The 20,755-nt window shown below is 41.3% G+C and overlaps 1 protein-coding gene across 3 annotated transcripts in view; it reads right to left on the reverse strand.

Annotated features, from left to right (window-relative positions):
• ZNF184 (zinc finger protein 184) overlaps positions 1-17,478 on the reverse strand; it is a 29,738-nt gene extending 12,260 nt beyond the window's left edge. Inside the window, exons 1-3 of one of the 3 annotated variants that reach the window (XM_047102013.1) lie at positions 16,661-17,478; positions 15,975-16,129; positions 3,305-3,372 (exon numbers count right to left, since the gene is read on the reverse strand). In XM_047102013.1, the coding sequence (XP_046957969.1) occupies positions 3,305-3,372; positions 15,975-15,981 (75 nt within the window). In that variant the 5' untranslated portion in view covers positions 15,982-16,129; positions 16,661-17,478. Of the gene's footprint in view, positions 1-3,304; positions 3,373-15,974; positions 16,130-16,364 lie in introns of all 3 variants that reach the window. The other 2 variants (XM_047102011.1, XM_047102012.1) reach the window with 2 other exon arrangements.
• Between the last annotated feature and the right edge of the window lie 3,277 nt (positions 17,479-20,755).

The following is a 20,755-nucleotide window of genomic DNA, read 5'->3' on the forward strand; positions in this document are numbered from 1 at the left end:
CAAAAATAAATAAACGTTGAAAAAAAAATTATAAAAGGTAATTGCTTAAACAAAAATAAGTATTGTGGGATTTATAACAGGTGTACAAGTAAAACGTGTCTGGGGGCGCACCTGGGCGGCTCAGTCGATTAAGTGTCTGACTCTTAGTTTTGGCTCAGGTCATAGTCTCATGGTTCGTGAGTTCGAGCCCCCAGTCGGGTTCTGCGCTGACAGCGCGGAGCCTGCTTAGGATTCTCTCTCCCTCTCTCTCTGCCCGTCCCCAGCTCATGCTCTCTCACTCTCAAAAATAAACATTAAAAAAATATTAAGAAAAAAATAAAATTTCTTGAAAAACAAACATATGGCAATAACTGCATTAAAAACTGGGAGGAGTGGACTGGAAGTGCACTACTGGAAGGTTCTTACATTATTCCTGAAGGGCAGCCTCGCCTGAAAGCAAATGGCAATAAATGTGTATACCTTAAGCAACAGATAAAATAACCAAGGGTTATGGCTAGTAAGCTAGTGAAGAAAACACACTGGAATCCTAAGCAATATTAAGTTTCCAGAAGAAGGTACGGATAGAGGAAAAAGGGAATGAAGGCAATACAAATAAGAAAAAAAAGCTAGATGACAGACTTACACTAATCACTTCAACAATCACATTAAATGTAAATGTGAATGTATCACATTAGATATAAAATCACATTAAATAAATAGTCTAAACACCCCAGCGAAAAGGCAGATTGCCTGACTGGACAGAAAAAGCAAAACCCAATGAACTACATGTTGTCTATAAGTAACTCACTTTGAATATAAAGACACAAAGTAAAAGCAAAGGATGAAAAAAGATACACTACGCTGACACCAAGCAAATATCAAAGTAAGTTTCGAGACAAACAATATTACCAGGCATAAAAAATAAAAAGTTCATTTCTCAATGATAAATAAGGTCAGGTGATTAAGAGGACATAACAATCCTAAATGTTTACACACCTAGAAGCAGCTTCACAATACATGAAGGAAAAGCCGATGGAATTGCAAGGAGAAATAGACAAATCTATATAATAACAGCCCCAAATTTCACTATCCCTATCACAACATTTGATAAAACAAGTAGAAAATCAGTAAGGATATAAAACACTTGAGGGGCGTCTGACTTCGGCTCAGGTCATGATCTCGCCGTCCATGAGTTCAAGCCCCAGGTCAGGCTCTGTGCTTTCAGTTCAGAGCCTGGAGCCTGCTTCGGATTCTGTGTCTCCCTCTGTCTCTGCCCCTTCCCTGCTCACACTGTCTCTTTCTCTCTCAAAAATAAAAAAATATATATATTAAAAAAAAAAACCCACTTGAACAACAATCAACTTGACCTAAATGACACGTGTGGTATATGGAATAGTGGCCCTCCCAAAGATGTCCACATCCTAATCCTTAAAACCTATGAAATTATGGGGCGCCTGGGTGGCGCAGTCGGTTAAGCGTCCGACTTCAGCCAGGTCACGATCTCGCGGTCTGTGAGTTCGAGCCCCGCGTCGGGCTCTGGGCTGATGGCTCAGAGCCTGGAGCCTGTTTCCGATTCTGTGTCTCCCTCTCTCTCTGCCCCTCCCCCGTTCATGCTCTGTCTCTCTCTGTCCCAAAAATAAATAAACGTTGAAAAAAAAAAAATTAAAAAAAAAAAAAACCTATGAAATTATTATCTAATACAAGAGACACTGCAGAAGCGATCCCGGTGGGGAAATATCCCAGAATGCATGAGGGGCCCAAGGTAATCAAGAGTCCTTACAAGAGGGAGGCAGGAAGGTCACAGGGCAGATGTGAAGAGGGAAACAAGTCAGAGTCGCAGAGAGGTCTGCAGATGGAGGAAGGGGACACAAGCCAAAGAATGCAGGCAGCCTCGAGAAGCTGGAAGAAGGGAACAGATTCTGCCCTAGAGCCTTCAGAGGATGCAGCCCAGCCTACTGACCCCTGCAACTAAGCCAGTAAATGTGTGGGTTCAAGCCATTAAGCTTGTAAAAGGAAACAAATACATTCTTAGAATCCTCTACCCAACAACCTGAAAAAACACACATTCTTCTCAAGTGCTCACTGCTCATTTACCAAGATAGACTATAATGAGAACAAAAGTCTCAGATTCAAAGAGATTCAGTCATACAGAGAATGTTCTCTGGTTGGGTATCTTCACTGTCTTGACTGTGGTGATGGTTTCATGAGTGCACGTGTACGTCAAAACTTATCAAGTTATACACTTTAAATATACACAGTTTATCAGCATATCATTCACCAATAAAAAATAAAGACCTACCAGAGTCTTTGAGTCTGAGCTCAAAGTAGGAAGAACTGGGGTCATTTCTTTGACGATTACATTGTGGGACAAGAAGTAGGGGAAAAAAATCTAAGAAAAAGGAGCCTGATTAAAGGGGGGCTTGAGGTTAATTATACCTGGTGGAATAATGGTTACCTTTTTTTCCTAAATTCTCAGTTACTGTTTTTTCTTAAAACATTGTCCTGTCCAATCCCTCCTCAGAAACCACTAATGGTTCATGAATGGCCTACAGAATAAAGCCTTCAACACCTCGTCTAGACATCAGAGGCTTGTCCTGTTCCAACTTCTTCAACCATTTGTTTACCATCTGCCCAAAGAAACCAGCTCCCACAATCTTCATGAACCCTATGTGACACCTTTCTTACTTGTGAACCTTTGCTCAACATCTTCTCCATACCAAGGGGTGCCTGGGTGGCTCAGTCGGTTAAGCGTCCAACTCCTGATTTCAGCTCGGGTAACCATCTCACGGTGCATGAGTTCCAGCCCCGCTGACAGCACAGAGCCTGCTTGGGATTCTCTCTCTCTGCCCCTCCTCCACTCACTGACTCTCTCTCAAAATAAATAAACAAACATTTAAAAAAATATATCCAAATGTCACCCATCCTTTTACTAGTAACACAAATCCCTCATCCCCGTGAAACTCTCCTGACCCTGCCAGACCACACACTTTTTGCATTCTCTATTTTCATGGTACTCATTTAACCTGTTTTATATTTCCCTGTTCTGGTTTTTAGCGGTCATTTGGCCTATTCAAGTTAAGGATCAAGTCAAGACTTGATCTTCTTTTGCTCTCTCACTGTTGGGGCATGACAAGATTCGAAGCAAGAGGTTAAGTCACAAACGTGTCAGTCAAGCTGGAGAAGCAGAGGTCCGAACAAGGTCACTGGGCAGGTGGGAGCCCAGAATGAATTCCCAACATTGGCTTTTAAATGAACATACCCCACAGCAAAAAATACACAATCCACTCGAAGGACTAAAATGGCATTTGGGATAATTCTGACTTACGTGAAAACTGGCTGGTGGGAGGAGAGTATGTCCCCCTGGGAGAAGGGTGGACTCCGAAGAGGTCGGATCTGGAGAAGAAAAAACCACAGTGAGTCGTGTCAACATTAGCTGGTCCCTGCAATCTTAAATCCAGATTATCTTTCTACGTGAGAATAGCAGGAACTATTATGCCATTTCCTTTACTTCTCAGAATCCAAAAAAAGAAACAAGATAAATGCTGACTAGCGCCGTGGCACCCTCATCGGTAGGCTCGGGAGGTAAAGCATTACTCTCACAGTTCTGTCTCTAGACTTAACAGCATCATTCAACTCAATCTATGTTCCCTGTTAAGTGAGGCAAAGTATTTCTGCTGCCTTCTCTGCTATATCCAACATCTGAATAAAAAATGATTATTTCCAGGGGCACATGGGTGGCTCAGTCGGTTGAGCATCTGACTTTTGATTTCGGCTCAGGTCACGATCTCGTGGTTCATGAGTTCGAGCCCTGCATGGGGCTCCGCCCGGACAGCGCAGAGCCTGCTTGGGATTCTCTTCCTCCCTCTCTCGCTCAAAAATATATGAACATTTTTTTTTTAATTTTTTTTTCAACGTTTATTTATTTTTGGGACAGAGAGAGACAGAGCATGAACGGGGAAGGGGCAGAGAGAGAGGGAGACACAGAATTGGAAACAGGCTCCAGGCTCTGAGCCATCAGCCCAGAGCCTGACGTGGGGCTCGAACTCACGGACCGCGAGATCGTGACCCGGCTGAAGTCGGACGCTTAACCGACTGCGCCACCCAGGCGCCCCTGAACATTTTTTTTAAATGAAAAAAAGATACGATTACTTCCCAGGCCCTTTGAAACTCTGCTATTCATGAAAATTAAATATCACAATGGCATATATTAGTCATACTACCTACCTGCTAGATTGTCTAAAAATTAAACAGACCTGATCAGTACTAACTGCGGCAAGGACATAAAGAAACTGGAACTTTTGTGCAGTTGCTTGTAAATTTATCAATCACATAGAAAAAGTGTTTGGCAGGTATATACTGACTTTAAACACGTTCGTTGTGAATTCAGCAATTCCACTCGTGTGCCTACAATCATGAAAGTGAGGGCTTACAACCACCTAAACACTTGTACAGGACTGCTCATAGCAGGTTTACTGATGATAGCCCCAAACCGGACATAACCCAAACATCTTTCAACATGAATAAACCATGACATTTTCATACAACAGAATGTTATTCAACAATATAAAGAACGAGCTGTCGATATACCAAATAACATGGATGTAACTCATAATGTTGAGCAAAACAAAAAACATAACAAGACGCATACTATATAATTTCACTTAAATAAAAAAAAAAACAGACCAAACTGGTCTATGGTAATAGAACAGTGATTACCTCTGGAGGGATAACAACTGGGCAGGAGCGCAAGAGAAACTTCTGGGGCATCGGAAACATTCTATATCTTAATGTGGTGGTGATTACACTGGTATATGATACATAAAAAATTAATCAAGCACTATACTCTAGATTTGTGCACTTTATGTATATAATTGATATGTCAACAAACAAAAACAAACATTGCTCTTGGGGAGGTCTATTCAGAGTAATGGTTACCAGGGAAGCCCGGTTCTCAGAAAACAGAGGAAGCAACAAAAGGAACTGTTTATTATTCTAGACTTAAATTTGATCAGTAAGGGAAAACTGATCTGTAATAGAAATTTTGAGGAAAAAAAATGAAGATGGGATTTTATAGTTTTTATTTAAACTTTTTTATGTTTACTTTTTGAGACGGGGGTGGGGAAGGGGGAGTAAGAGAGGGAGACACACAGTCTGAAGCAGGCTCTGGGCTCTGAGCTGTCAGCACAGAGCCTGATCTGGGGCTTCAACCCACAAACCCTGAGATCCTCACCTGAGCTGAAGCTGGATGCTTAACTGACTGAGCCACCCAGGCGCCCCAAGAGTTTTGTTTTTTTTTAAGTTTTTGTCTTTTATTTAGTGTTGCTGATAACAATTCTTGTTTTTTTAAATTTACATCCAAATTAGTTAGCATATAGTGCAACAATGATTTCTGGAGTAGATTCCTTAGTGCCCCTTACCCATTTAGCCCCTCCCCTCTCCCCCTCCCACAACCCCTCCCATAACCCTCAATTTGTCCTCCACATTTAAGAGTCTCTTATGTTTTGTCCCCCTCCCTGTTTTTATATTATTTTTGTTTCCCTTCCCTTACGTTCATCTGTTTTGTCTCTTAAAGTCCTCATATGAGTGAAGTCATCTGATTTTTGTCTTTCTCTAATTTTGCTTAGCAAAATACCCTCCAGTTCCATCCACGTAGTTGCAAATGGCAAAATTTCATTCTTTTTGATTGCCGAGTAATACTCCATTGTGTGCATATATCTATGTATACATGTACCACATCTTTATCCATGCATCCATCCATGGACAGAAGGAAATGACCACGTACAGCTATGTACCCAAAACTTTAGGGAAACAGAAATGAGAAACATGGGTAAGATGCTTTTGATTTCAAGTAACAGAAACCCACAGAACCAACACCAGTGACACCTGTAGAAAGCAAGTATGTGCCTGGCAACAGCAGATGCTCACTACATGTTACAGGTATCAGGACTATAAGGGACGGAGGTTCATGAAAAGTAATCCTAACTAAACAACTGAAAAATCCCAAAAAGAAAACAAAAGGCAACGACTTACAATGAAATTACTCTGGCAATAATTCTGAGGAACTCAGAATTAAAAAGAACGTTCATAAAAGATATGATAGTCAGAGAACTGAGGAGAAGGATGTCATCAACGTGGCAGAGTAAGAGTTTTCTATCATCTTCCCTCAAAGAACACGATTCAGACAATCACCCAGGGATGGTTCCCAGTGGTCTGTGTGGAAGTCCAGGAGCCCAACAGAGAAGCTTCAGCACACCCAGGACCGGATGCTCCGAAGATGCAAGAGGCAGTTTCACTTTATGTGCATCACCCCCCACCCCCAAGGTGGTAAAGCTCAGGGCCGAGAGACCTTCAAGGCCCTTTATTTCTCCCACAGGGGAAAGTGAGACTGTGAGAGTATTCAGCTTCCCGCCAACGAGAACCACTTCCTTCCCACCCAGCCAGAGACCGTGTGACTGGGGGACAGGGAGCAGCTGAGAGAACAGGAGTCGGTGCTCTCAGAGGGAAGCGAAGGGCCACAGATCCTACAAGCCACTTCATGGGCCCTCAGGAAGCCAACCCACTGGGGATGCTCCGGCTGCAGATACCCCCAACTAGCCCATGGGCACCCCCAGTGCCCTACATACCTCCCCACAACACCCCTGGCCCTATGGCTGGCTCCCTATGGACACTCCTGATGGAGGGGAGAGCGAGACTTTGTAGACAACTAGTGAGCGCATGCAGAGGGCCGACCTGACCCTGCAGGGCTGAGAGAAAGCACTAAGCCCTCAGCATTCAGCACCACCAAGGAGAGCAAATGGGAGTCTGTCAGCCCTCAGCCTGGCTTTGCAGGACTGAGAGAAGGCACACAATTTTAAGAATTCCCAGCCAAGGGGCGCCTGGGTGGCGCAGCCGGTTAAGCGTCCGACTTCAGCCAGGTCACGATCTCGCGGTCCGGGAGTTCGAGCCCCGCGTCAGGCTCTGGGCTGATGGCTCAGAGCCTGGAGCCTGTTTCCGATTCTGTGTCTCCCTCTCTCTCTGCCCCTCCCCCGTTCATGCTCTGTCTCTCTCTGTCCCAAAATAAATAAACGTTGAAAAAAAAATTTTTTTTTTAAATAAAAAAAAAAAAAAAAAAAAAAAAAAAAAGAATTCCCAGCCAAGAGGGAATAAGAAATGTGGGGCAGACATAGCCATAGAAGGTCAGAGAAAGCCTCAGAATCCCTGACAGAAGGTATTTGTTTTCCTGAAACCAGTAAGTAAAGACAGGAGAAGGTGACTACTTCCTCAAATGCAAAGATGGAACACCAGATTTCAAGAAACACGAAAAACCAAGAAAACAGGACACCACTGAAGGAACACAATTTTCCGTTAACTAACCCCAAACAAATGGAGATTTATGACTTACATGACAAAAAAAAATAATAATTCAAAATAATTGTTTTAAAGATGTTCAGTGAGCTAGAAGAAAACACAGAAAAATATTTAAATTAAATTAGGAAATCAATACATAAAATTAGAAGTTTAGCAGATAGACATCATTAACAAAAGGCAAAGCAAAACAAAACAAATTTTAGAGCCAAAGAACATAATGAATGATATGAAAAATGCAATGGAAGACACCTATTGCACACTGGACCATGGAGAGGAAAGAACCTGTGAGGTAGAACACATGTCATTTGAAATTATCCATTCAGGGGCATCCGGGTGGCTCCATCAGTTAAGCGTCCGACTTTGGCTCAGGTCATGATCTCATGGGGAGTTAGAGCCTCGTGTCAGGCTCTGTGCTGATAAGAATCTGCTTCAGATTCTGTATCTCCCTCTCTCGGCCCCTCCTCCACTCACTCCCATCTCTCTCTCTCTCAAAAATAAGTAAACATCGAAATTATCCATTCAGAGGAAGATAAAGGAAAAAAAGAATGCCTATGAAAAACAATCTACACGTTAGTGGAGTCCCAGAAGAATAAAGGAAATAAGGAACAGAAAGCTTATCTAAAGAAATAATAACTAAGAATTTCCCAAATCTTGGGAGAGACTAACACCTCCAAGTTCATGAAGCTCACAGGTCTCCAAATAATTTCAACTGAAAAACATCTTCTCTAAAACACATAATGATAAAACTGTCTACAATCAAAGACAAAATTATAAAAGTAGGAACAGGGGAAAAAAAATTTTGTTCACATTTAAGGGAAGTCCTGGGAAGGCTACTGGCAGATTTCTCAGCAAAAAAAAGTGCAGCCAGCACAGAGTGGGATAATATTCAATGTGCTAAAAGAAAAAAACTGCAAACCAAGAATACTTTACCCAGCAAAGCTATGCTTCAGAAATGAGGGAGAGATAAAGACTTTTCTATACAACACAAGTTGAAGGAGTTCATCACCTCTAGAGTTGTTTTACAAGAAATGCTGAAAGGCATCATTCAAGGTGAAGTAAAAGTATACTAATTAATAACATGAAACATGAAATTACAAAACACACTGGTAAATGGGGCACCTGGGTGGTTCAGTCGGTTAAGCATCCAACTTAGGCTCAGATCATGATTTCACGGTCTGTGAATTCAAGCCTCGGTCAGGCTCTGTGTCGATATCTCAGGGCCTGGAGCTTGCTTCAGATTCTGTGTCTCCCTCTCTCTCTGTTCCTCCCCCACTCACACTCTGTCTCTCTCTCTAATATAAATAAGGAAAAATTAAAAAAAAAAAAAAACCCAACACACTGGTAAAGATAAGCATATAGTCAAATTCAGAACACTAATACTGTAATATGGTTGTGTGTTCAACATTTAATTCTTATATAAAGGTTAAAGGACAAAAACGTTAACTACAATAATTTATTAATAGACACAGAATATAAAAAGATGTAAACTGTGATGTCAAAGACAGATAATAGGAAGGGCAGTAGTAAGACAGAGTTTTTGTATGGAATCGCAGTTTAGTTGGTTATCAGCTTGAAACAGACTGTTTTATCTCTAAGATGTTTTCTGTAGGCCCCAGGATAACCACAAAGCAAAACTTACAGTAAATACACAAAAGTTAAAGAAATCAAAGCATACCACTATGGAAAATGATCAGTTCACAAAGGAAGACAGCAAAAGAGGAAGAAAGGAGCCAGGGAAGTACAAAACAGCCGGAAAAAAAACCAAAAAAACCTAATAAGGCAATAGTAGGTCTTCACTTAAATGGACTAAATTCTCCAGTCAAAAGGAACACAGTGGCTGAATGGATAAAGGAAAATAAGACCCAACTGATATACTGCCTTATAAAAGACTCACTTCAATTTTAAAGGCACACTAGGCTCAAAGTAAAGGGATGGAAAAAGATACTCCATCCAAAAGGAAAGCAAAAGAGAGCAGAGGTAGCTATACATATATCAGACAAAATAGACTTAAAGTCACAAATTGTGAAAAGAGACCAAAAGAGCCATTGTATGATGATAAAGGGGTCAATTCATGAAGAGGATATAATAATTACAAATACATACTAACATCAAAACTCCTAAACTTATTAAGCAAATACTAACAGGTTTCAGGGGGGAAATAGACAACAATGCATAATAGTAGAAGACTTCAGTACCCCACTTTCAGCAATGAGTAGCGCATCCAGACAGAAAATTAACAAAGAAACACTGGACTTGAACCTACTTTAGACCAAATGGACCTAAAAGACATATATAGAACATTCTATCCAACACCACCAAATACACATTCTTCTTGAGGACACAAGGGGCATTCTCCAGGATAGATCATATGAAAAATCACAAATCAAGTCTTGGTAAATTTAAGAAGACTAAAATCATACCCACTATCTACTCAATAATATGAAAAGTGGAGGTCATTCAAAAATACGTGGACACAGGGGTGCCTGGGTGGCTCAGTCAGTTAAGCATCTGACTCTTGGTTTCAACTTAGGTCATGATCTCATGGTTTTGTGAGTTTGAGCCCCACATTGGGCTCTGTGCTGATGGTGTGGAGCCTGCTTTAAATTCTGTTTCCCCGTCTCTCTGTCCCTCCCCTATGTGCGTGCATGCACGTTCTCTCTCTCTCTGAAAATAAATAATAAACAAACTTAAAAACATATATATGTGAACACAGGGGTGCCTGGGTGGCTCAGTCAGTTACGTGTCTGACTTCCGCTCAGGTCATGATCTCACGGTTCATGGGTTCGAGCCCAGCATTAGGCTGTGCTGACCGCTTGCTCAGAGCCTGGAGCCTGCTTCAGATTCTGTGTCTCCTTCTCTCTCTGCCCCTCCCCCGCTCATGCTCTTGTCTCTCAAAAATAAATGTAAAAATAAATAAATAAATAAATAAATAAATAAATAAATAAATAAAAATAATATGTGGACACAAAACAACATATTCCTGAGCAACCAAAAGAGTAAAAGAAGAAATCAAAAGGGAAGTCAAAAGATATCTCGAAACAAAAATGGAAACAAAATATCAAAACTTATCAGATACAGCAAAATTAGTTCTAAGAGAGAATTAACGCTAAATGTCTACATTAAGAAAAAAGAAAGTTCTCAAATAAACAACCTAGCTCTGCACTCAAGGAACTAGAAAAAGAACAAACTGAGTCCCAAGTTAGCAGAAGAAAGGAAATAACAAAGATCAGAGCAGAAGTAAATGAAATAAACACCAGAAAAATAATAGAAAAGATCAATGAAACTAAGAGTTGGTTTTTTGAAAAGGCACACAAAATTGAAAAACCTTTAGCTAAACTAAGAAAAAAAGAGAAAAACCTTAAATGAAAGGAAGCATTACCACAGAAATTGATACCACAGAAATCTGATCCACAGAAAGGATCACAAGAAACTACTGTGCCATCAAAATGGATAACCTATATCAGGGCATCCGGCTGGCTCAGTTGGTTGAGTATCTGACTCGAATTCAGTTCAGGTCATGATCTCAGTTTGTGAGACTGAGCTCCATGTTGGGCTCTGAGTTGACAGTACAGATCCTGCTTGGGATTCTCTCTCTCCCTCTCTGCCCCATCCCTGCACACACTCAACTCTTTCTCTAAATAAATAAATTTTAAAAAATGGATAACCTATAAAAAATAAATTCTTGGAAACATACAACCCAATAAAACTGAATCATGAAGAAACAGAATATCTGAACAGACCAATAAGGAGTAAGGAGACTGAATCAGTAATCAACCTTCCCCCCAAACAGACAAGCCCACTGTTTCACTGGTGAACTCTATCTAATACTTCCAACAATTTTTAACACCAATACTTTTCAAACTCAGCACCATATATAACAAACCTACTCATCATACTCACTGGTAAACATTCAAAGACTTCCCTTTATGATAAGGGACAAGAGGAGGGGCCCACTCTCACCTTTTCTATTTAACATAATACTAGAAGTCCTAACCAGAGTAATTAGACAACAAAAAGAAATAAAAGGTATCCACATTAGAAAGGAAGAAGTAAAATTACGTTTGCAGATGACATGATATTATATAGAGAAAAGCCTAAAACTCTACCAAAACCACTGTTAGGCATTAGTGGTATAGTGGTGAGCATAGCTGCCTTCCAAAAACACTGTTAGAACTAATCAACAAATTCAGCAAAGTTGCAGGATCCAAAATCAACATACAAAAATCAGTGGTGTTTCTAAACACTAAAAATGAAGTATCTAAAAAAAAAAAAAGAAAGAAAAGAAAACAATCCCATTTAGAATAGCATCAAAAACAATAAAATAAAATACTTAGGAATAAATTTAACCAAGTAGGTGAAAGATCTCTACTCTGAAAACTACAAAACACTGACGAAAAAAAAATCACAGAAGACACAAATAAATAGAAAGGTATCCCATGTTCATGGATCAGAAGAATTTCTATTGTTAAAATGTCCATAATACCCAAAGCTGTCTACAGATTCAATGTAATCCCTATCAAAATTCCAATGGCATTTTTCAGAATAATAGGAAGAAGAATCCTAAAATCCATACGGTACTACAAAAGACCCCCAAAAGACAAAGCAATCCTGAGAAAGAAGAACAAAATAGGATGCACCACACTTTCTGATGTCAAACTATATTACAAACCCATAGCAATGAAAACAATATGGTGCTAGCATAAAAAGTGACACAAACCAATGGAACAGAATTGAGAACCCAGAAGTAAACCTTCTTATGTTTAGCCAATTCATATTTGACAAGGAACCCAAGAATACCCAATGGGGAAAGAATGGTGGAAGAATAGTCTCTTCAAAAAATGGTGGTAAGATGGGGTGCCTGGGTGCTCAGTCAGTTAAGCATCCAACTTCCGCTCAGGTCGTGATCTCACGGTCCGTGAGTTCGAGCCCCGCATCGGGCTCTGTGCTGACAGCTCAGAGCCTGGAGCCTGTTTCAGATTCTGTGTCTCCCTCTCTCTCTGCCCCTCCCCTGCTCATGCTCTGTCTCTCTCTGTCTCAAAAATAAACGTAAAAAAAAAAAAAAAAAGCCTTTCAAAAAAAAATGGTGGTAAGAAAATTAGATATAATCACATGTAGAAGAATGAAAATGAACCCTGTCATATACCAATCATGAAAATTAACCTGAAATAGATTACAGATTTAAACAAAACCTAAAACCTAAAAGTCCTAGAAGAAAACTTAGGAGGAAAGCTCCTTGACACTAGTCTTGGCAATGATCTTTTTTTTTTTCAACGTTTATTTATTTTTGGGACAGAGAGAGACAGAGCATGAACGGGGGAGGGGCAGAGAGAGAGAGAGACACAGAATCGGAAGCAGGCTCCAGGCTCCGAGCCATCAGCCCAGAGCCTGACGCGGGGCTCGAACTCACGGACCGCAAGATCGTGACCTGGCTGAAGTCGGACGCTTAACCGACTGCGCCACCCAGGCGCCCCGGCAATGATCTTTTCAACATGACATCAAAAGTACAAGCAACATAAGCAAACATGAACTATAGCAAACTAAAAAATTTCTGCAAAGAAAAGCAAAGGAAACCATCAATAAAATGAAAAGGCAACCTATGGAATGAGAGAAAATATTTGCACACCACGTATTTGATAGGGGTTAATATCCAAAATATATGTAAGGAACTCATACAACTCAACAGCATAAAAACAAGTAATCCAATTTTAAAATAGGCAGAGGACCTGAATAAACATTTTTCCAAAGAAGATACACAAATGTGCCAAAGAGGTACATTAAAAGATGCTCAACATCATTAAGTATCAGGGAAATGCAAATCCAAACCAAGTGACATATCACCTCACACCTGTTAGGATATTATCAAAAAGACAAAAGATAATGTGTTGCTGGATGTGTAGAAAAGGAACTTTTGTGTACTATTAATGGGAATGTAAATTGGTATAGCCACTATGGAAATACATATATCACATTTTCTTTATCCATTCATGTGTTGATGGACACGTAGGTTGTTTCCATGTCCTGGCTATTGTGATTAACACTATAATAAATATGGGGGTGCAGATACTTCTCCAAGATAGTGATTTCATTTCCAGAAGTGGGACTGCTGGATCATTTGGAAGTTCTATTTTTAATTTCTTGAGGAACCTGTATTGTTTTCCATAGTGATTATATCCATTTACATTTCTATCAACAGTGGTGATATGTGTGTATATACACACACAATGGAATACTATTCCGCCATAAAAAAGGAAATCCTGCCATTTGCAACAACATGGATGGACCTTGAGGACATTAACTAAGTGAAATAAGACAAAGAAAGACAAGTACTGCATGGTCTCACTTATATATGGAATCTAAAAAAGCTGAACACATAAAGACAGTAGAATGGTGGTTTCCAGGGGCTGAGAGGTGGAGGAAATAGGGAGATGCTGCTCAAAGAGTACAGACTTCCAGTTGTAAGTTCTGGGGATCTATGTACTGCATGGTGACTATTGTTAACAATACTGTATTATACACTTGAAAGTTGCTGAGAGAGTAAATTTTAAAGGTTCTCACTGCACACGCATACACACATACACACACAGAAGGCAAATACGTGGAGTGAAAGATGTGATAACTAACCCTACTGAGGTAATCACTTCCCAATATATATCAAATCATCACTATGGACAACTTAAACTTACACAATGTTATGAGTCAAGTATATCTAAATATAGCTAGAAAAAACTTTTTCTCAGAAACATTTTGTAGTTTTAAGTGTACGGAGCTTACACATATTAGATGTATTCCTGTTTCTATGTTTTAATGTTTTGCTTTTTTTTTTTTAATGCTCATTTATTTATTTTGAGGAGAGAGAGAACATGAGCGGGGGAGGGGCAGAGAGCGAGGGAGAGAGAATCCCAGGCAGGCTCCATGCTGTTCAGTGCAGAGTCAGACGCAGGGCTCAGTCTCACAAACCATGAGATCATGACCTGACCCGAAATCAAGAGTTGGATGCTTAACCAACTGAGCCACCCAGGCGCCTCTCCCATTTCATATTTTTGATGCTATTGTTATTTTTATGGAATTGTTATTTGTATTATAATCTATAATTGTTCTTCGATGATATAAAAAAAAACAGCTGATGTTTAAAATCAAACTTTTTGTTTTGTTTTGAGATAATTTTAGATAGATATGCACTTGTAAGAAACAGAAGAGATTCTCTGCACTCCTAAAAAAAAAAAAAAGAATTGACAATCAATGAGATATATCTCGAACCTGCATAAATAATACAAGAAATATTAAGACTTCTAATGACGTTAAATAAATTCAAAAAAAGAACTGTATGATAATAGGTTAAACCAAACCTGACTTGATGGCCATATCTGAACAATGTAAAGACAGTGACAATGCAGAGGAAAGTCTATAATGACAGGTCACAGGGCTCTGTCCTTACTCTGAACCTGTTCAAGGACATGAAGAAAGAAATAAAAGGAATATTCATTAAATATGGCAGTGAGATAAAGTTGGAAAGGACAGTTAAAACACTGAATAAATGGGACACCTGGATGGTTCGGTCGGTAGACCCTGTGCCTCTCGATCTCAAGGTCATGAGTTCAATGTGTGGAGCCTACTTACAACAAATATATGTAAAAACAAAAACAAAAAAAACACTGAATAGATGAAGATTCGTAATTATTCTGACAAGCTGGAAAAACCCCTAAACAATCATATATGTGAAGTCCTGATATTTAAGGATAAAAAACAATTCTCTTACACAGGATGGCATAAATCTACTTCCCTACAGTTATGTAAAAAAGATCTAGGGTTTACAGCACAATATCGCTGATTTTTTTCAAAACAAACGTAACCTGATGCTGCACAGCAGAAATATAATTCAAACAAATTCGTCCTTTTAGGTGTTTTTCAAAGCATTTGTAAAGAACTATGTTTAATTTCAGGCAATGCATTTTAAGAAGCATGCTCTCCTGCAGGAGAGTCGAAGAGGTCCAGATGTGTCCTATAAGATCCATCAACGGAGCTGAGACGGTTTTGCTTAGAAAAGAATGTGCGAGTAGGAGTTGTAACAGCTGAATTCACATTCTGGAGGGCAGTAATGTGGAAGAGAGAACAGTCTCTTGCTTTCGGAGACCAAGAACTAAGATCCAACACAGAAGTTACAGGGCTAGGCACTTCTGCCTAATAGAAGGAACTAAAAAAAAAGAGCCAACAAGGGAACAGTCTGCACCCAAAATGGAGTTTGATGCCACACTTCGCATAGGCTTGACAGACGGCCATCAGCAAGGGACCCTTTAATTCTTGCACTGAAGGGATGATTACCAAGATTTTTTCTGACTGCAAGTTTACCATTCTAATATTTAAGAAACAGAAGTCACGTGAGGATCACAGACATTCTGAATCATCTCTCCTTCTCATTCCCCAATCCCGAAGCCAGGGAGACTTAACTCTTCCTGCAAGTCTCTCCGTAAGAATGTAAGAATCTCTCCCCTTGATGTAATGCAGTTTTTCTCTATCCCTAAGATAAGCTCCCCACCCCCCACCCCCCAACTTCCACCTCTACCAGTGAGTTCTGTCAAGTAGTCGATCTTCCGGTCCTCACTGTTCTTTTGCCTCCATCAGCCCTCTGTCCCCCCTCCAGTCCCCACTACCTTCCATCTCAGGAGCTCATTCCGTTCCTCCGGAGCCTGGACACCAGGATTTCTCAAGCAGCGTCCTTCCAGCGGGGGCCTCGGTCTGGGGGGCTCAGGTGTCCGGCCAGGAGTCTGCGCCGGCTGAGCCCTTACACGGGCGGAGCGGGGCAGCCCTAAAAGACACAGCCCGGGGTCAGCAGCCTGCGTCACAATCGCACCTCTGAGTTTTGCACAGTGGCTAAGAGACCCCTGGAAAAGAGAAGTGCCCGCCGAGAGCCACCAAACAGGCACTCCCGCTGAACAAAAAGAGAGTGGAGCTCGAGCACGCAGGTTCAGCCCCGGATTCAAAAACCCCTTGGTGCCCACCCTGCAGCCTGGCCAGAGGCGCCCCCAGACCCGGCCCGTTACCTCCGTGCCCACTTGCGGGCTCACACCCCGGCTCGCGAACGGAAGACACACCTGTTGCGGGGTGGAAACGCTGGAAGGTGGAGCGGCGGGGCGGGGCCCGCTCCCAGTCCTTCCTCCCAGACCGGAACAAAAGAACAAAGCCCTCCAAGGGATCAGGGCGGAACCGCCCCGCACGGAGGGAGGCGAGGGGCGCCCCCTCCGAGGACTCCCCAGCTCCCTCTCGCAGAGGCCGCTTCCAGCGGGGCGAGGAGGATGACGTCACGCAGCCGCAAGGCTGGCGGTTGCCATGGTGATACCTGGGCTTCCCTCCCTCTAGGGCGCTCCACACTCTCAGCTCGCGCGTCCGGAAGCGCCGGGACCGACACCAGACCTAGCGAAGGGAGCCGAAGAGGGTGCACTTCCCCAGCGCCAACCTCTGCCGGCTTCAACGGACACTTCCGGTCGCGCGGAGAGAGCCCCTCCCCCCGCTCGTCGTGCCCGGCGGACGCGCGGAACTACGGTTCCCAGAATGCTCCACGACGCCGAACTCCATTTCCCAGAGCTCCCGTTGGGCGGGGCCGGGAGTTCTCCGCGCCAGTCTCTGGCTTCTGAACTCTGGTGGGAGTAACGGGATCCTGGGGACCCTCAAGTTTGTGTGACCGAACGTTGTGTAGGAGATACACATTTACACACGTGTATAATTTTAAAACGCAGGGAAACACTGCACAATTCATTATTTGCCTTTACTACTTGTTCTGCATTCTATTTAGTGCTCTATTTCTTCATTTTAAAACTTCTTGTCGTGGCCCATTATATTGCCTTCAGGACTTTCAAATGGGTCGCGACCCACATCTTTTTAAATGCTAAGGGAAAGCGGGAAGTGGTGTTACCGTGTTCTGCCCTACAGCAGTGCACGGTGTATGCCTACGTCAGCTGCGAATGGAGTCCAACGCCGGTCTGTCGGTGTGTCCCTGGCAAAAAAGAACCCAATAGAACTCCGTAGGTTTTTATAGTGTTCGATGTGTGGCCCACGCAACTGACTGTGCTGCTTCCCAGGCTTTTGGATAGAGGGCCTAAGGTCAAGTCAGTGCTGGATGACAAAACATTAAACTTGGAAATCCTAACAATGAGTACATGAAAGACAAATTCACAAAGGAAAGGAAAGGAGAAACTGGACATCTAAAAGACATCGACCCAATGAAAACAGGATAGAAAGATGTGAGAACAAGATGTGAAAAAAACAAAACACTAAAAAGACATTCTAGATGAAAAAGGATAAAAATATATAGCGAGCATATTTAACATAAGCAGCATAATTAAAGTCATATTGGAGAACTGGATGGATGCTGTGAAAAGTGAGTCGGTTACCTATAGGATATTCTTTTAAAAAGCTCTTCTATGAATCAGAAGAAAAAGATGAATGAGGCACAAGAAAAAGTGATATAAAGGACAGACGATGGAAAGCCAACATAGGGATAACTGGCCATCAGGAAAAAGTGACGATATGCAATGAGCTATGATTTTCATATGACTTTATGCCAGGCAGGGCCCTAATAAGTGCTTTGCATCTATTAACTTTTTGAATTCCTAAAACAAGCTAATGAAGTTATTCTGTATTATTATTCCTACTCTACAACTGAAGGGAGCTGAGGCACAGATACGTTGAATAGCTTGCCTAAATCACACAGCCAGCAAATGGGGAAGCTGGGACTTGAGTTTAGGAATTTGGTCCCAAACTCTCACTTTTAATCTCTGTAACACTAGACCCCCCCCCCCCAAGTAAAGACATGAACAGTTTCCCGAGTTTAAGAATATATCTCTCATTCACGGCTGGTGGGAGGGCAAAATGGTACAATCACTTTGGAAGACAGTTTGCAATTTCTCACAAAACAAAACATACTCTTACAATACGATCCAGCAATCTCATTCCTGGATATTTGCCCGAATGAACTGAAAACTCATGCTCATATAAAAGTCTAATTTCCAAAACTTGAAAGCCACCAAAATGTCCTTCAATAGGTGATGGATAAACAATGGCACATCCAGACAATGGAATATTATTCTGCAATGAAAAGAAATAAGCTATCAAGCTACCAAAACACCCGGAAGAACATTAAATGCATATTGCTGAGTGAAAGAATTTAAAAAGGCTACATACTTTATGACTCCAACCATATAACATTCTGGAAAAGACAAACCTATGGAGACTGCAAAGGACAATGGTTGCAAGGTGCTGGGGAGAGGGAAGGAGTCATGGATAAATAGAGCGAAGGGGATTTTTAGGGCAGCGAAACCATTCTGTATGATAGCGTAATGAATGTATGCCATTATATTTTTGTCAAAACCCATAGAACGTACAAGACACAGTGAATCCCTACTATTAACTAGCAGCATAAATAATATCAATACTGGCTCATCAACTGAAACAAAGGTACCACACTAACCTAAGATGTTAATGATAGGGAAAACTGGTTGGGGGAAGGGGGAGTGAGAGTATATAGAAACTCTATACCTTCTGCTCAATTTTTCTGAAAACCTAAAACTTTTTTTAAAGTGTATAATTAAAAAACACATGACCATCAAAGTTGCTCTGTTAAGGTTTCAGAAGGAAACGAAGGACACGTAATGAGAAACTGGAAGAAAAGTGACTGTTGTTATAAAGTGAGGAAATTGCCAAGCACAGTGTGGAAGGTGCTTGACTTCTCCCTGATGTCTATAGTTAAAAAAAAAAAATTTTTTTACAAAAATTTAAAAAGAAATCGAGGAAAGAACTGTTAAGCAAAAGGGAACCAGATTTTGACGACTTGGAAAATTTTTAGCCACCCCTTACACGAAAGAGACTTTCAATGCTGAGGACAGCAAGAACGCGTGTGTACACATATATATTAGTTTTAGTGACTAGGTCTGCACATGAAATGGAAGCTAGTACAGGAAGTTGCACATAGATGCTCCGGGGCTATATGGGTAAAATATTAATTGAGCAGCTATCATGTGCCACGCACCAATTAAAAAATAAAACAAAAAACACTACCTACATAGAAGGTATAATTTGGTGAATAAAAGACAAAGCTTACTGAGTTTTTACTGGGTGCAACGCTCTGAACAGTTTATTTAAGTTAACATATTTCATTAACTCAGGGTTCTAGAGAACAGGAAAGGATAGAAATTCGTGAAAAATGCACAGATGAATAATTTAAGATATAACTCTGCCTCAGTAATGTGTCTTTTTGCACAATGGCTGGAAGTTTGGTAACACAGAATGTTTTTACTCCAAATAGTGAGTATCTAAGTATGTTATCAATAAATATTTGGGTGTGACATACATTTTAGCAGTAGCAAAAAAGTATGACATCCTAGTGATGAAGGATCTTTTGAAAGGAAAATATTTGATTAACTTTAACAGCTACACAACAAAGCATCCGAGAGTGAACAACTCAGTATGTCTACACAAAGTCAGCACAACCATGGACTCAGCACCCAATTTGAAAACCGAAACATTACCAGAATGCTAGAAACTCCTCCCAAGGGTAGTATTATTCTGATTTCTAACACCATAGATTAGTTCCACCTGCTTTTGAACTTTCAAACAATGGAATGCACTATAAATGTATTCTTTTGTGCCTGGCTCCCCTCGCTCATTCTTAGCGTGGGAGGTTTCATTCATGTGATTGTTCTTGTAGTTCCTTCCACTCCCTGTGGGGTGAAATTCCATTTTATGAGAAAACAACAAACAAACAAACAACAACAGCAGCTCACGATTTGTCTTTTCTACCGCAGATGGACGTTTGGTTTATTTCCAAAGCAGGACTAAAATAATAACCGGACTAGCTTTTGTTTCCTGCAGCTCAACGTGCATTGTCTTCCTTTACCTAGACCCATTCCATGAAAAACATTTTCAGTCCAGTAAAACAAAGTTGCACCTGTGTCCACTCCTTCCTCACGGGCACCCTAAAGCAAACAAGCAGTTGATTAATTGTAATTCAAAGGGCACATCACTAATTGCTGTTTTGCAGTGTTTTCCAAAGCACAGATCTTGGATAGTCCCTCGGTATCAAACCTCAATCAAAACTAGCGTTCCAGATGACTTAAGCAAAAACAAAAGAGCCACAACGTGCTTGATAAAAAACGTGTACACCAAGTAAAAAAGAGGAGGGGATCCGCACAAGTTATGGATAATAACTGCTTCACGTCTACCCCTTCGGAGCAGGCTGTCCCATCAAACCACAGGATTAACTAACGTCTCTCCCTTTCTCGTCTCTTCCTCGCTCTCTACAGGCGACGTGATTTCTCCACCTGCGATCGTTTGCCTCTTAAGTGAGCAGGGCACCCCGAGTAGACCACAACCAACTCCTGGCACCGGGGCACCCCACGACCTCGGACTCGAAGGCGGAGACCAAGTCGGGGAAGAGAAA

This window comes from Lynx rufus, unplaced genomic scaffold (genome assembly GCF_022079265.1).
Source record: "Lynx rufus isolate CCGP_SWC_20201006 ecotype Redwood Valley unplaced genomic scaffold, mLynRuf1.p SCAF_6, whole genome shotgun sequence".
In the NCBI taxonomy this organism is placed as follows: Eukaryota; Metazoa; Chordata; class Mammalia; order Carnivora; family Felidae; genus Lynx; species Lynx rufus.